Source organism: Citrus clementina, unplaced genomic scaffold (genome assembly GCF_000493195.1).
Source record: "Citrus clementina cultivar Clemenules unplaced genomic scaffold, Citrus_clementina_v1.0 scaffold_3, whole genome shotgun sequence".
Lineage (NCBI taxonomy): Eukaryota > Viridiplantae > Streptophyta > Magnoliopsida > Sapindales > Rutaceae > Citrus > Citrus x clementina.
The window spans coordinates 24,591,462-24,608,877 of record NW_006262339.1 but is presented as its reverse complement, the minus strand read 5'-3'; the positions used below and the strand labels follow the sequence as shown (position 1 = coordinate 24,608,877).

Here is a 17,416-nt window from a genome sequence, read left to right as displayed (position 1 = left end):
ATATCTCCGAAGTTAAAATTTTAATTTCAAACTACAAACCACTTGTGTGCATATTTTCTTTGTTTGGTTAAACCGTATATAATTAACTACAAACCCTTTGCTATAATTTAACACAAAATTTTTGATCTCCCTCCACCAAAATTTGTTCCCTCTCAAACAAACTAAAATCCAAATCCCTAAAATTCCAAGTGCCTAAATCCCTAACTCTCCCTAAGCGCTAACTAGCGGCAGCCCCTCTCTAAGGCCTTAGTAGCACACACGATGACAACGGCACATGCAGCCCACGCGGCGGCGGCGGCGGCGGCGGCAGCCCAGCAGGTCGCACCACACACTGCAGTAGCTCGCTCGCTTTCACTCTCTCTCTGAAGGCACACACAGCAGCAACAACCCCTCTCTTTCACGCTCGTTTAGTCGCTCTCACTTTCTCCGTCTCTGGTCACCATCTCACCCTCCAGTCTAAATTATTGCTTTTGCAGCCGCGTTCAGCCGTCGCCATCGCGCCGGCCGCCTGAGACAGTGAGTTGAGATTCCACTTTTTAATTTTTTCATTAATTTTTTGTCTAAATTAGATTAGTCAAATACTCAAATTAATTGAGTTGTGAGTAATACTGTAATAATTTAATTTGCCCCGCATCCCCTGAAGAAGGTAAGCAACTCCATTTTTAGGGTTCGTGTAGTAGTTGTCTTGCCTGAATCGCCTTAGTAATCATAAGGTCGGTTTTCTCAAGAAGGGCAACTTCGATCTTTTGGCATTTTCAGTGCTTCTTCCGAATCTCTCTTCAATGTAGCTTGCTTCTGCATGTGATTTGAGGGCCAAGAATTTATCTTAAGGGCGAATCATATTATGTTTCAATTCTCTGTTTGACCCTTTTAACTTTTGAATTTCAACATTATGTGTTTAGTGTTCTGTCAGTTGTTTTATCAAATACATAGGCCTCTGGGCTTTAGACACTAGTGTTCAAAATTGTCATCTAGTTTTTATGGTATCTTTGAGCAGGGGTTTCACTTCATTTGCTTGAATATATAAAAGATCAGTTTTCATTGTCATGGATCAAAAAAAAAAAAAAGGCTTTGGCCAATGGTACCTCAGGAGGTCAAAGCCAAGGCTTCCAAAGACATTGTTCCCACGATCGATGTGACTCAGTTTGGCTACTTTAAGGTTTTGGGTAAGGGCCTTTTGCTTGAGAACCAACTCGTTGTGGTGAAGCGTTTCCAAAACAGCCAAGAAGAAAATTAAAAAAGCTGGTGGGTCTGTTGTGTTTACTGCTTAGGTTTATGTTATTGCTTTTATAAATTTTTTTCTGATATTTTGGTTTCAGCTTTTGAGTATTTGACTATATAGTTTTGGATATTTATATTATCATCGGAAACTTTTCGCTTTATATTAAGACATGTTATTGATTAATAATAATATTTTACAGAAAATGTTTTAATTTCTTTCTTCCATTCGGCACTCGTAGTATTTATTTGATTCGATTTCTGTCATGGTGTGTTGATTATGCGGATGATAAGATACTACCTTGCTCCTTTACTTATGCTTGATTCCTTATACTAGAAACATACCTCTAGTAGAGTTGCCATTTATCTACTTTATTGTTGTAAAATCTGTTATAAAATGTATAAGCAATCATTCATTTGAACTCTCTTTATACGCTTAAAATCTGAATTTATGTATGAGGTGTTAGTGTCAATGTTGTTGATCATTTCAGTAAGTAGTGCCAATTTATAATGACCTTGGTGCATTTCTATTCAGTTAGTAAACTTTTGTCATTTAAGTTGTTTATTTGTTTAACAAATGTATAACTAGTTTCTACAAATTTACTTTGTGTATAATAGATAATTCAAAATCTTGGCATAGAGGAAAGTGAAGTTTCTGAGGTAAATAGGGTACTTTACAAAAACTATACCACATTAATGGCTGGTCTAAGATGCATTATATATGTAAGTTTAAATGCACTATTATTTATATACATATCCTTGCAAAAAAAAAACCAATAAAAGCAGTTTCATAAACTGATGTAAATGCTGTTATTATTGTTAATTTGCAGGCTATCTGCTATGACTTCAACAATGATGACTATCATAGGTAACATTATTTTCTTTTCTAATTCATTTGAAAGTGTTAATTTGCAGGGGCTGTTTCTACTATAGAACAGCAACAAGACAGCCCCTGTAAATTTCTAGTGACTGTTTTCACTGCACAACAGCCCCTACAGATTTCCCGGGGCTGTTTTGTTGCTATTCTAAAGTCAAAACAACTCCTATAATTTTTTTGGGCTATTTTGCAATGAAAATACTTTTGAGGATTGTTGAGGAAGGAGGGGAATGAGAGCGGTAGTTTTTTAGAAGGCTTGATGAGAGTTTCATAAATTTGACAAGTTTTATGAGATTAAAGTGAAAGAAGTTTATGCTAAGGCTGAAAGTTTGAGTGGGCAAATGGATGTTTTGATTGCAGATTTCTGTTGTTTGATTATAAAAAATAGGAAGTTTTTAATTAGATTGACTTAGATGTTTTGTTTTCTGTGACTTGTAGCAGGTTATCCAACATGGTTTCTTCAGACAACTTAAGCTAAGGTTCTTTATTTCTATAACTTTCAGTATTATTGTAATCTTATTTCTTATTGTTTTATTAGTTGTTGAAACATCCTTCAATTGCTCTGTTTAACTACTCACAATCAATTTGTTTTCGATAATCTATTTCCATACTAATTGATTTTATGTTGTTGTAGGTGGGAAAAAAATGAAGCTGCAGATGGATGTTGAGTGATGTTCTTGTGCTTCTTTTTGGTGGAAACTAAATTCGTACTTTGTGGTTGTTGAAAACTTAATTTAGTATTTATATTTTTCTTTTCCAGATAGTGGTGTAGTTGAATCATGTGAATTTGAGTGATGTATTTGGGATGTTTATTATGTGAATTATATTGTGACATTTTATATATTTAATATATTTTGAGCTTTCTTTTGGTTGTAAAACATTCAGGAAAAATATAATTAGAATAAAAAAAATTTATTAACCAATCCTGCATAACATTATTAAATACTGACACTAAATATTTAAATTGACATTAATAATTTTTTATATTATCGAGCTAGCTTATTATTGATACTATAGTCACATAAATCACTGACGTGTAAATAGTATCATTAAATACCAACATCATCGTGTCATTATTTTAGTGATACTATAGTGAAACAAATTACTGACACAAAAATTACTGACACCAAAAATTAGTGTCAGTGTGTTCTGGCTTGAGCAACACTGACACAATTAACAAGTGTCAATAAAAGTAATTACTGACGCTAAATTAGTGTCAGTAAAACTCATTTTTCTAGTAGTGAATATTTCGATTCAATATTGTTATTTCCTAAACTATAAACGGGTCACATGTGGCTAATTGTCAAAGCAATAGCAAGCGGTTAGCTTAAAGCAAAGCACATTCATGCTTCACCCATGAGAATAAAACCAATTCTAATGCATGTATTGTGACACACGTGCAAGCTAAAAGGAGGCACATGTGGTTAATTGTCAAAGCAATAGCAAGCTGTTAGCTTAAAGCAAAGCACGTGCGTGCTTCATCAATAGGATCTGTGAGTGGATTATTATTATTACTATTATGTATTTTACAAAGCATTTATGTTTAATAGTACGATTTTGTATAATGTTATGATTATATGTACGTGCATTATATGATTGACTGAGTCATGAGATGTAATTGACAGGCACCATATGTGTACCTTTTCCCATAGGCTCTACGCATGCATATTGAGAATTAAATTACTCGACCCTTGTGATGTTGTTAATTCTACTGAGTATTGAGAGGTTTTTCCCCCTTTTTACTCATGCGATGATGATCACAGTGAGTATTGAGAGTTATTTCCCCTGTATATTATTTGGTGCAATTTTGTCATGTATGTATATATGAGTTCATGTTTGCTTTTGTAAAGCGTTCAGTGTAAAGTTATGTCATACAATTATGACGAGCACTAAAGCACTAATTTATTTTTATATATAATTATATTCATTCATTGAGTCAGAAACTTACTATTTTCCTATTTACCCCATTTCTCTAAGGTTTCCATAGGATTTCGTGTAGTTCAATTTCTGATCAATTGAGGTTGGACCACAACACGCATTACTGCACGACTTACATTTTGACCACGTTTATGTTTATATGTATATTTTCGAAGTGAATGTATGTACAATGAGATATGAACTATGTAAGTTTTTAATAAATTTTTGAATGAGGCACATAGATTATTATATGTTTATAGCAAAGGCCAAGGCTAGTGTTATATATTCATGAATTAAGTTTATGTCATGAGCTTTAGATATAAAATTGCATGATTCACCCCAGATCCAATAGAAGGGTTGACGCGGTTTGTGTCATGTATGATATGTACATATTTATATTCAATATAACCACCATTTGAATAATAGTTTTTTAAAATAAGTGCACATGTGTCGTACCATGATTCACTTGTTGTATGGCTAACATGGTACTTCTGATGTATTCTAAAATTTCTTCCTTAGTTAGAGGCATTTGTTTTAAAATTTTATTTAAAAGAAGGTCATTTTAAATTTCAAAATGTAAAGTGTATTTTCTACAACACTAAAGGATAAAACGGCCTTCAATATAGATTTCTTAATAAATTTTAAGAGAACTAACAGAAAGTGGTTATTTCATTCATGGTTATTAAATTAAAATTTGAATTAGATCATCACTGGTCCAAAATAAACTATCGTCATTTCAAATTGAAGCATGAAACCATGAATGAAAGCATCTTTAAATAAAAGGATACGTTTTTATTATATATGACACTGTTTAATTAGACATATCTTTACAGTCGGACACATTTTTAGAGCACCATTTATATTGACAATATTCCAGCATAAAATATGTCCCTCTCCTTATACGAGTATTTTGTAAATAATTTGCAAATAATACAGAGCCACCACGAGTTCAAAAATAATAAAACAATAACATTGCTCACTTTCATTAATGGTTGGATTGTTTCTGGGTTATCCTTGTTTTTTTTTTTTTTTTAATTGCTTTACATACAGTATGTGTGTAATTTTTTAATGGAGAATCTTCATTTGAAACATGAAAATTTTAAAAAACTTTCCGATTTGTGCAGGGTATGAAGCCTCTTAAGTAGGACTTCTTAGGTGCTACTATTGTGTTCGGCAAATATTTTCTTCTTTTTTTTTTTCTTTTTTCAGTCACCATAATGGGGGTCATGGTGAAACAACTTACTAATCACTCTGGACAGGAATGGGCTTCTATAAGTAAAACACACTTATTTCATTCTTTCCTTAGTATGGAGCTGCTTACCGTTGGGATGAAGATGGTAATAGCTGCTTTAGAAATTAGTTTTCTTCAGTAGGAAAATTCTAAATCTTGGAAAATTTAAAGTTGTACTAGAAAACAAGCTGCCTATTCAACCAATGGCTAAATGTAGCATAGAAGTCTCCTTAGACAATTAATTAGATTGCATTCCTTTTGATCTCTCTTTTTTCATTTTTTCTCCTTTTTGACTTGCACTTCTCTGTTCCTTTCCCCAAAAAAAAATTTGCACTTCTCTACTGATGTCTTCCCAATATCCTATGATGTACAAATGCACAAATACTCTTGTTGTGACGTTAACCATATATGGTTTCTTTTTTATTTTGGTCCATTTTCCAAGAATAGTAAGAAGAATACTTTATTTTAATGATGCTTCTCTGCTTTCTTAAATGTATGCTTGTTCTTGTTCACATTTTACTGTTCATCATAATTGGTATGGTCTTTTTTTGGCATCATCAAGCCCCAAATGTGATGAAACATTTTGAATTTCTTATTGATCCAGCCTTCACTTTAGTATAATGTATACACCGTACTTGCAGTAAGTATCATTGATAGTTCTGAATGAGTGCGAAAGCAGACTAGTGTGTAACTTCATGATTTATTTACTGGTTTGCACATCTATATTTCAAATGGTTTACTGGTCTCTGGCCTAAAGAGAGGGGAATTGAAAGACTTGTGTGACAATCCTCATGGCTTTGTTGACATCAATTTGGTGGTTGATTGAGAAATGAATGATCATACATATACATATACATATACATATACATATACATACATACATACATACATACATACATACATACATACATATATATATGATTTTCTTGGACTAGCATTTGACAGATGACTTGATTATTATTTTTTGTCTGTCTGTTTATTGATTCTGTTGCTCAGTCATAGCTAGACATTGCTCATTGACCATTTGTTAGTGACAGGCTCAAATGAGATGCTTGAACTTTTGCTTTTATCTCTTGTACTTACTTGCTTGGATTTAGTTTGGAAAAGCAAATCAACTAAGATTTAGTCAGGTGAGCTTTGCAGCAAGTTGGGATCTGACCCAAGTCATAATCCAAGTTGAGCAGAATATCCACAAAAACCATCATCTCATCCATGAAACAAAAGCAATTTTGAGAGCCAGCATTGGGGAATCCTTTACTAGACATGAGTTTTGATATTTGATATTATGAAAGTCTTTTATTTGACATGTAAAGGTAGAGATTTACTTTGTTTAACCCCTATTCGTGCTATAGGTTGACAGTATTCTATCACTTAAATGCACTTTTTCCAATCAGCCAATGGCAAGCAAATTGCTAGAATGAAAATGAGGCATAAGTTAAATGCTTTCTTGAAATGTGGTGAAATCATTTGTTTATGGTATTACCTGTCGTGGCAGAACCATCCTCCTCAAATTATTTATAAGAAACTCTTTTTACTCTCTATTAGGGGTGGGAACTATTTAGTTTGGTTCGGTTCAGCCCTTGAACCGAACCAAACTGAAATCAAATGGTTCATGAATTTATGAGCCAAATTATAGAACCGTTCGGTTTGATTTGATTTTATCTTATATATTCATTATTTAATAAAAATAATAATATAATAATACGCTATTAATACAACAATAATCTTGAGTCTATAAATTAGCAAACAATAAACAACATAATAAAATCTAACAATAGTAAATTAACATAATAAATTCCAAAAGTAATCTAGAAATTCATAAATAATAACCAATGTAATAAAATTTAACAATAATAAATTAAAATAATAAAGTTCAACAATAAAATAAAGTGTATGCAATGACATATATAATATCATGTATTAACTAACAAACAGAAATAAAAAAAAGAAGATAAATTCTGAACTATTTTTTAATTTTAATTTTAATTTTTTCTTGAACCATTTGGTTCGGTTTTGAACCGAACCAAATAAAAAATCAAATGGTTCAGAATTTCTGAACCATTTAGTTTTTTGCTCCGAACCAAACCGAACCAAATTATTATAATACGGTTCGGTTCAGACTGAACCGAACCAAATGCCCACCCCTACTCTGTATGCTTCTGAACCATTTAATTTTTTTTGCTGCGAACCAAAATCGAATTAAATTATCATAATACGGTTCGGTTCGATTCGGTTCAGATTGAACCGAACCAAATGCCCACCCCTACTGGAGTGGGCCTTCAAAAGGAAAGGAAAAGTTGTACCTAATGTTGTGAAAAGGAAGAATTTGCAAGTCAAAAATGAATATATTATGCATGGCTACATAAATTGGTACGTATAGCTTTTGCTCCTAATAGCCTAATTATTACACATGATATTTCGCTGCTGCCATACTACTTACATATATGATGCTGATTTTTAAACGGAAATATTCAACAGAGCACTGACAGAAACAGAGGTAACACCCGAGCCGGGTTACCGTGGTAATTGAAAACAATCAATTAACAAGATAAATCTGGTGGGTTTGTAGTTAATTCTGCCAGCGCTCTGTCAGCTCCAGTATTTGACTTATTGACCTATCTGTGGTTGGAAAGAAAAATGATTTAAGTAAACTTTAGAAAATGTTTTATCCTTGTTTTATTTCTGAATATCAGCAGTGCATCATTTTGAAAATGTAACTGTGGGGTTTCAGGATCCTCTCGAGCCAGTTTTGTTGTTCACAAAACCCCTTGTGCCAGAAAAATTGGACGCTGCAGGTATTGTTCCGCCGTCAGATTCTTCTACGAGGAATGGCACTATAGCACGAACTCACAAATTTCGTGGAAGAATTGGCCGAGGGGGGCGGATAGTATTTGATAGATGTAATCCTCTTATGCACTCCTCAACTGATAGTGGCACGTCTTTTTACTTACCACCAAAACCCCGCACATCTATGTACAGTTAAATTGAATACTCGTATTGTCCGAGCTCCAGCATTATTTGTTAGGGAGCCAAGTGTAATTATGCTCCTGCTGATATTTATGAAGTTAAATTGAATACTTGCATTGTCCGAGCTCCAGCAATTATTTGTTTGGGAAGCCAAGTGTAATTATGCCGTGGGCAAGCAAAATACTGGGCTTGGTGAATCTTTTGAGGCTTGGTCACAGGTATTTCATGTCGTGCATCTTGCCTTATTCTTTTAAAGAAATGACCTTGATCCTAATTTTGCTTTCAAGTTTCAACTCAATGAGCTTTTATTACATCCTCTATTGTTGAAATGCCTGTGCTAATCATAGTATTTTCAAAATTTTCGTCCCAGTTGATTTTAAATTTTGTGAGAATGTTACAAGATAAAACTTACCTTCAAAACGTTAGAACCTATAAGATTGGCCGAAGGACTCACCTTTTTATATATATATTTTTCCATTAATCCCATTTGGAGAATGTGTACGTCAGGTGTTAATGCCTATAATGAAAATGATGCACTATGTTTTGTGTTTTTGAATTTAAAAATGTGTCTAATAGTGTATTTTCAGAATTGGACTATAAAAGTAAAAATAGAGAAAACGATATAAAATTAAGGTAATATAGGACGAAAAAGTATGGACAAGGAAGCAGTAATCTTTGTTGTTTTTCATTTTTTCAATAAAAAAATGAAAACAAAATTTTCAATATGTATTCATCATTTTTTGGGAAAAAACAAAAAAAGCTTAAAGAATAAATGAAAGGGTGTTTGTTAAAACAAAAATGTGATTGGTGTTTGAATAATGACTCTCTCGGTCAGGCAAAATAATTACATAATCATTTTTTTGAAACACAAACCCTTTTGGTTAAGAAATAATCACACAAATCCTAATGTTTTATCTAAAAGAGAATTTGTGTATCTCAAAAGAGACATGTGTGACCTTTTCTAAAAATAAAATGTCTTTTTAGTTATTTTGCCAAATCACGTGGTGCCTTTAGAAATAAGATAGATTTTAATTTGCCCCCAATTCAGAATGAAAATCTTTAATTTATCACCTAAAAGTATAAAAATATCAATTTACCCCATTTATTGTTAAGAAGATTAAAAAAAAAAAACCCATCAACACATTCCTTATTTGCCCCTCATCTTTTGGACGGAAATGAAGAATAAATTGAGATTTACATTGAGAGCAAATTAGAGATTATCATTTTATTTGGGGATGAATTAAAGTTTATCCGTAGGAATAAAAAATTCAAGAGAAGTACATCGAAAAAGGTAATAGTTTTCACTTTTTATGGAATATTTGGGTAAGGGTATTTGCACCCCACTATTTTATAAATCCACCCTACTTCTAGAAATTAATTGTAATGAATTCACAATATTTTTTTAAAAATACAAATTAATAAAAATTTTGTATAGTTAATCAGTAAAATCCTTCTATTGATTTTCTTCTTCGGTTATTTGACCATCTTTAATCATAAAGTTTAATACAAGATTTATTTTAGTATTTTATTATTATGATATATAGCGACTAAATTACCATAATAAACATGAGTTATTGTATCTAATAATTTATGTATCTAATTTTGTGGCTTATAATATAATATTTTAAAATAAAATCTAATTGTTATTTTCTCTACTTTTATGTGTAAATAACATAAAATTGACATCCCAATAAGTTACATGAGTATCATGCCCTAAAGATACTATTTTAGTTTAATTAAAGATTAAAACTCATACTAGTAAAATAGTATTAGAAACAATGAGTTTGGTATAAAATTAGAAAAATATTGAAATTAAAGTAAATTCTCAATAGTTTTACCTTATAAGGGTAAAATAATCAATTTAAACTTATGACAAAACAATCTTTGTAGCTAAATATAATAAAATAATCTAAATCACATGAAAGTAAACTAAAATAAATCGAGTTAATTAACTCTACAAAGTTCTTCTTTGTTTGAAAATTTTAAAACATAGCATGTATGTTTTATAATTATTTTTTAGACGAAGTATTATCATTTTGATTTTTGAGGAATATCAGTAAAATTTTCATAAAATAGTGGAATAAGCCCAATAAATAAATAAGTACATAAAAAGTTTTTGTCATAGCCACAGTCTCATAGAGGTGGAAGCAGGGGAGGAGCAGGCCAAGCCAGGCCACAGAAAATATTCAATCGAAAAAGCAAGAAAAGAATGAGCGTGTGGATGGTAAGGGCTCGGGCTCCCTCTTTCATTATTCCAATAACAACGCTCAGGATTGGAAATGGAAATGGAGATGTAAAAGGCCTGCGCTTGCCCCTATTGAGCAATAAGAGTTGGCAGTTTCAGTTGCAGTTGGAGTTGCAGCAGAGGAATAAGGAGAAGAAGAAGAGACAAAATGTTACCATCAGTTATACTAACAGTAGCAGTGGAGGGGATTCTGCTTCTGCTGCACTGGAACTGGAGGTTAATGAGATAAGGGAGAGTTGCAAAATGTGGAAATGGAAGGGTCAGTACTCCATCAATTACTTGGTTTCTTCAACTCCAAATTCACATCCCGATTCTCCTCCTCTACTCCTTGTCCATGGCTTTGGTGTCTCCATTCCTCACTGGCGCAGGTTAGCGAGATAAGATTGCTCTTTCTTGTTGTGAATTGTCTAGCGGGTTGATTATTGGGTGCACAAAAATGTAGCTCCTTTATTGTGAATTCAATTCAAATTATGTTCTGGGTATTTTCGACTGTAATATTTTTTTTTTGTATGGAGCATGTCTTTACCTTATGTATGTAATATCTCTGACTCTGTTATGTATTATGAACTCCAGGGATGCATTTATATGTGTTATACTTCTAATAATTAATTAAGATCAATGAAGCAAAAGAATAATGAAAGTAAAGTCTATTCATTATTTCATGGTGCATTGGCATTAACACTTAGTTCTATTCCTTGCACCTAGATGATGACAAACCAGTGATCTGAATTTCAGGGTTCCATTTAATATTACCCTTTTATGGGTATAGGCTTCTTCCATTTTCCAATTCTTAATCTAGTGAAAAAGTATTCATTTTACCGCTCCGTAGAAGAGGGGAATGAAAATTTGTGTGTTCACTACTCCTTTATCCTATTAAATAATGTGAGGAATTGATATTTTTCTTGTTATCTCTGAGGTAATTTCAGGAATATCGGCACCCTGGCGAAGAGCTACACGGTTTATGCAATTGACCACCTTGGATTTGGTGCTTCAGATAAGCCAGCTGGTTATTCATATACCATGGAGGCATGGGCTCAGGTGTGCAATGTTCCCTACCCAGAAGTTGGATCTTTCTATGTACTTACGTCATCAATCACTTGACCTTTAGTTATTTTCCTTGCTAACTTGAGTGAGATTCACTGATACAGCTAATATTGGATTTCTTGGATGAAGTTGTTCAGAAGCCAACTGTGCTTATAGGTAATTCTGTTGGAAGCCTAGCTTGTGTTATCGCTGCCTCAGGTATATTTATTTTAACTTCCCCTTGGACATCAGATATTCTTCAACTTGCTTGCAAAGAAACACTTGTCCCTAATTATCCTTTTTGGTATCTATGGTTTACGATAAACCTGCTATATTTTCTACCATAAGAATCCAGTCAAACCCTTGTTCGAGGGCTTGTTCTGTTGAATTGTGCTGGTGGCATGAACAACAAGGCAATTGTTGATGATTGGAGAATCAAGCTATTGTTCCCATTGCTTTGGTTCATTGATTTTTTGTTGAAGCAAAGGCCAATTGCTTCTGCTATATTTGAGCGTGTGAAACAAAGGTATTTTCTCTTCTCTTTATTCAGTCCATTGTTCATTATCCTAAAACACTAGAGTCAAAATTAAAAAAATCTATGATGTGTATACATTGGTGCTTCAGGGAAACAACGAGGAATATTTTACTGTCCATTTATGCAAATAAGGAATCTGTGGATGAAACACTGGTTGAGGTATTAATATTCTCCACTTATATGCCATTTTAACCTGTTACAAAAATGGCGTCTCATAATTCATGAATCGACCTCAAAACTGCAGATCATACGAGAGCCCGCCAATGAGGAAGGGGCACTTGACGCATTTGTTTCGATTGTAACAGGCCCACCAGGGCCGAACCCAGTTCAATTGATGCCATCAATCTCTATACCTGCACTAGTTTTATGGGCTGATGAGGATCCATTCACACCCCTCGATGGACCTGTTGGTAAATACATCTCATCTCTGCCTTCTAAACTCTCAAATGTGAAGTTAATTGTATTGAAAGGAGTAGGACATTGCCCCCATGACGACAGGCCTGAGTTGGTCCACGAAAAGCTGCTTCCTTGGTTGGCTGAAACATTTAATTTCTGAGGAATTTACTTTCTCATCAGCAAGTTTTAACGAGCATTATATATTATTCCTATTGTAAAAAGACAAAACAACTCTTGTATTTATGTTGTATATATCAATTCTTATTCAACCGCTTGGTTATCTTTTGGCGCCGAAAGGAATGTTGGAGAAACTGATCTCTGACATGTTGTAGAAGCTCCAAATTGATTCAAGAAATATATCAAATTATTCAATAAAAAATCAAATTCAGCACAATAATAAAGAATAATGATTTAGTAATCCATATTGCTCATGTCAATGATATGTGAATGATAGGATCCAATTTTATACATGAAAAAGATACAATAATCTAAATCGAAATATAAGTTCACGGGCATCTTCAATCCTTCCCTTACAAGTCATTTTTGTAAATATAAATTCTAACCATAGACGATACCACATCAACTATGGAATCAAATGCACCATTCCAAATATGGAATTGGTAGAGATACTTGAAAAAGTGCATACATGTTTAAGCAAATGGATTCACAACTCAGGTGAGTTGAGTGAAAATGACACCTATCTCAGTCTTCTACGTTACAGTTGAAACATCTGCTTGGATCTTACATTGAATTCGTAGAATCTGGGGTGTGAAGTAAATGGATCCCACATTTTTTCACCCCGCTGGACTGCCTCAGGAATGCAATTGCATTTCCAAAAACCATTAAAATCCTCTTCACAGAACAGATAGTACCCCAAATGTAAGTGATATGATTCTACATAATTAACTCTGCTCTGAAATAATCGTGTGTCATGCGGACCACAATCTTTGGTGGTTTTTACTTTGAGCTCACAAGAAAATGAAAACCATGTGCCACAATCTACATGACGGTCTGAAAATGCTAAAATAGCACTAAATGCAATGCCCTGCACTCTGCTATTATTGAAGAAATCTGGCGGCATCTCCAAGGTTATAAAAGATCCCACACTTTGAAACTCAAACCACTTTGGAATTTCATTCCCAGACAGTACGATATGAAGTTTGCCCATGGAAAAACCTCTCTGTACCAAAAAAACATAATTTTAAACCCAAAAAAAAGATTGTAGAAATTGTAAGTAGAGAGAGTTAAAGACACACATTTACCCATACTTCTTGCCATATTTCTTCCCAACGTACGGCTGGCATAAAGTTCGTATGCTGAATTCTCAGGGTATCTTCAAGAATTCCTGCAGTAGAATTACCTGCCAATTTAAAATTATTGCTCCGGTAAAAAAAAATTGCCTATAAGATTCATAACTTAGAGAACAAACCTAAAAGTGGTTGCAGTGCCAAGCAACCTCGTTCAAGGAATGGAGGCTTTTGCACGAATTCGAACCTCTCACCATAACTTAAGAGGAGGTATCCCGACACGAAAAGTTGGATAATGCTTTCTGGTATTCTCTCAATATTGGTTTTCGCTAGATTAAATGTTGTTGGCGAGGATAATTGGCCAAGACATTCGGGCAATCTCTGAAGATTTGAGCAACCTTGGAGATCAAGAATTCCAAGAGATTTCAATTTATAGAGGCTGCTTGGGAGACTCTTAAGCCTTTTACAATTTGAAAGGTCCAACCACGAAAGCCTAAGTTGACGCTCAATTGATGAGGGCAGTTCTTCAATTGCAGTCCCCCTTAAAAATAACCAGCTTATATTACCTGATGAGATCTCTGGAAGCCTTTTCAGTTTTGGGCAGCCCGAAAGATCAAGTTTGGTAAGAAATTCCAAGTTAAATATTCCAGATGGAAGACTTTTCAGGCTTTTGCTACCTCTTAGATTCAAGATAACCAGCTTGTTCAGACGTGGCATCAACGTGGGATTTGGAATTTTGGCAATTAGCTTATGGCAGGCAGCATGGATTATCTGGTTTAACTTACTATAATGCTGCTCGGTCAAAAAAGAGGCCAAGACAAAATCGTTACCACGTATAATAATTTAATGTTGTTATTGAGAGATTGCACATATATAATAAGATATGCATACCTTCACACAATCCCAAAGTCGTTCAATGTCACTATCAGGCACTTCAAGTAACATAAGCTTCTCTGCACTGAGGTTTGAGGGAAATGACTTCAACGGATATCCATGCCAGTGAAGATATTTCACTTCAGCAAATCCAGGGTCTTGCAAATAAGACATCTTACATTTGTTCTCTCCATTGAATAATGAACTATAGAACTTTAAAAATCTCAATTTAGTCATCTTTGTGAAAGTATTGGGATTTAGACGGAGCTCTTTTACTTTTGACATATCCAAACATATGCCCTCAATTTTTTCTGTCCCCTAAAAGGAAGTGAAAAAGCAATAAAGTTAAAATCAAATGAAAGATATGTGTATTCCACCAATGAATCGCACTTCAACCCCACCAAGTCAAATTTTTGGGGCAAGTTTCTCACTAATTCACAATTAGAGGTAGCTTATAGTTATTGCTAGGCAGTTAAACTTTTAATTGCAAATGCACAAAGAAACATAATAACACAAGTAATACTTAATATAAAAATTCCGTCTGTGTACTATACAAATTGGCATATCAATTATGCTTGCAAACGATTATGCAAGTTGTCATGGCATTTATAATTTATTGCTACGTCATCTAACGGATATGGTTTTTTCTAATCATTGTTGCTCTTCTATTAATTCTAAGACTCATCAGTTCGAGCATATATAAATATATTCATATCAAGTTTGTAAATGCTAGAATATTTCAAAATAATTATCCACAACAAACTGCTTACCGTGTTATATGTAAGAATTTCATAGATATCCTCATGATGCCACAACCTACTGCGGTTTCCAGGATTAATTGATTCTTGTCGAACAATTTCCCTACCCAACTCTTGTAGTAAATCATGCATTCTTATCTGGTTGTATGAACCAATAGCAATGAGAGATTTATCAACAAGAACACTTATTCCTATTTCTGGGTAGAAACCGCTTGCATTATGGAATTTCATTACTAGATTTACATCCTCGCCTTGAAAGAAACAAGCAACATCAAGGAAAATATTTTTCTCCTTATCATCCAAACTATCGTAACTTATTTTTAATACCTCTAGGATACTTGGATGGAGGATTCTTTGCAATTTATTTATTGCACTTTCCCAGACTTCCTTTTCTCTTTCATATAGAAAGCAACCCAAAACTTTAAGAGCTAAAGGAACACCTTGAGCATATTTCATTACCTTGCTTGAAAATTTCTCGTAACCAACGTCAGGATGGTTTTGTTTGAAGGCATGTCGACTGAAAAGCTCAAGAGCGTGATGATATTCTAATGCCTCCATCTCATATATTTTCCTCACCCCCCAATTTCTAAGCACTTGTTTATTTCTGGTGGTTATTATGATTCGACTCACAGGCGTCAAACAATCAAGACTTCCAATTATAGATTCTAATTGGCTGAAGCAAGTCACATCATCAAAAACAATCAGAACCTTCATGCGGCTGAGCCTTCTAAAATTAAGACCAATAGCAAGACTCACATTTTTATCTTTCAATAAATTTGAAAGAAGTTTTTGTCGCAAGCAAGCTAATCCTCCCGGTTTTTGTGACTCTTCTCTAACATTTTCAAGGAAGCAAGAACCTTCAAAATCGCTAGAGATTTTGTCGAAAGTAGCTCTAGCGATTGTTGTTTTGCCTATACCACCAATGCCCCAAATCCCTAAAGCGTAAACATCTTTCGACTGAACACCTAGTAGAGATTCAATTTCCTCAACTCTTGATTCTACTCCAACCAGCTGGTTTTTGTTATCATTCCGCCGAAAAACTTGATCCAGCAGTCTCTTTGAAATGTGATTAACAACTTCGTTTATAAGTTCCGATTCAGGCCTACCAAATACATAAAATTAGCAGCAGTAACTTCAAATAGGAGGGATTTGCATGAAATATGAAATAAGGGAGATTGCTAGTTTTCCAATTGAAATTAATATATACCACTTATTTTTTTTTCAGAAGGATAATATTGCAAAGTGATGGTACCGCGAAAGTTATTAAATATTGTAAAATTAGTCAGAATAAGTGGTATATATTGATTTGAATAAGGGAATTTACAATCTCCCTATAAATTAATAACTTTTTAATTACAGGAATATGTTACATGTGGAAGAGATTTTTTTTTTTTCCTAATGGTATATGAGTAAGAGATTGAAATTGATTAAAAAACGACAGAAGACCATTAATTTTGTTAAAATATATTGTAAACTTCTGGAGCTTTTATTATTAATTCTGTAAAAATAACCAACAAAGTATTGGCTCTACTGACAATGGAGTCCCCTTAAGTGGCTTGACTGGGTTTGCTCCCCAGTTCAAGTCGCAGAGAACTCGCCTTTGTTGTGCCTCCCAAGTTGGGGCCCTTCCCAGGATACCTCGTGGTTAAGACAAAAAAAATTAATTCTGCAAAATTTCTTTTATAGGAGTTCAAAAGTGGGGAAGTTCAAGAAGTCTAGAATTTGATGCATAAACAAATTTAAAAATGTAGTTTAGCATCTGGAAATTTAACTAAGAGTGGTGCGTGAATTTTATTTACAGTGTTGAATATTAGTATGCGAAATTAAAAGTAACTTTTCACCTGATGTTAAGAGAATGAAAGCCAGACAAACTGGCTGCTTCCTTCAAAGCTTTCCTCCAACTCCGCAGCTTCTCAGTATTCTCCTTTAATCTTTCTTCAAGCTTCGAAAATGAATCCCCAAAACTCCCAGTTTGGTTTCTCACGTCTGATGGATCAACCTGATAGAAAACCGGAATCACAATCTGTGCATACTCTTTCTTGCACTCAAGGATCCTTACAAGTTCATCGAGACACCATCTGGAAGATGCATACCCTTCTGAGAAGACGATAACTGAAATGGCTGATGCT

The 17,416-nt window shown here is 33.8% G+C and overlaps 2 protein-coding genes across 2 annotated transcripts in view; one reads left to right on the top strand and one right to left on the bottom strand.

The window, feature by feature from the left end:
* Positions 1-10,419: 10,419 nt before the first annotated feature.
* On the top strand, positions 10,420-12,635 carry LOC18049118 (pheophytinase, chloroplastic). Its single transcript, XM_006441861.2, has 6 exons — positions 10,420-10,823; positions 11,382-11,493; positions 11,604-11,697; positions 11,827-12,004; positions 12,103-12,172; positions 12,258-12,635. The coding sequence occupies exons 1-6, from the start codon at positions 10,420-10,422 to the stop codon at positions 12,567-12,569; spliced, it is 1,170 nt and encodes a 389-aa protein (XP_006441924.1). The 3' UTR covers positions 12,570-12,635.
* A 1,873-nt stretch (positions 12,636-14,508) lies between these two features.
* Positions 14,509-17,416, bottom strand: part of LOC18049117 (putative disease resistance protein At4g11170) — a 3,552-nt gene continuing 644 nt past the window's right edge. The window contains exons 2-4 of the mRNA XM_024187213.1: positions 17,129-17,414; positions 15,300-16,404; positions 14,509-14,847 (exon numbers count right to left, since the gene is read on the bottom strand). Of these exons, the coding sequence (XP_024042981.1) occupies positions 14,509-14,847; positions 15,300-16,404; positions 17,129-17,414 (1,730 nt within the window). The remainder of the gene's footprint in view (positions 14,848-15,299; positions 16,405-17,128; positions 17,415-17,416) is intronic.

Bases quoted from the DNA above. Each gene is read 5' to 3' on its own strand.
- LOC18049118 (XM_006441861.2), top strand. From the start codon at position 10,420: ATGAGCGTGTGGATGGTAAGGGCTCGGGCTCCCTCTTTCATTATTCCA. The intron at 11,494-11,603 runs GTGTGCAATGTT...TCACTGATACAG, and splicing joins CCATGGAGGCATGGGCTCAG to CTAATATTGGATTTCTTGGA. The intron at 12,005-12,102 runs GTATTTTCTCTT...TTGGTGCTTCAG, and splicing joins TTTGAGCGTGTGAAACAAAG to GGAAACAACGAGGAATATTT.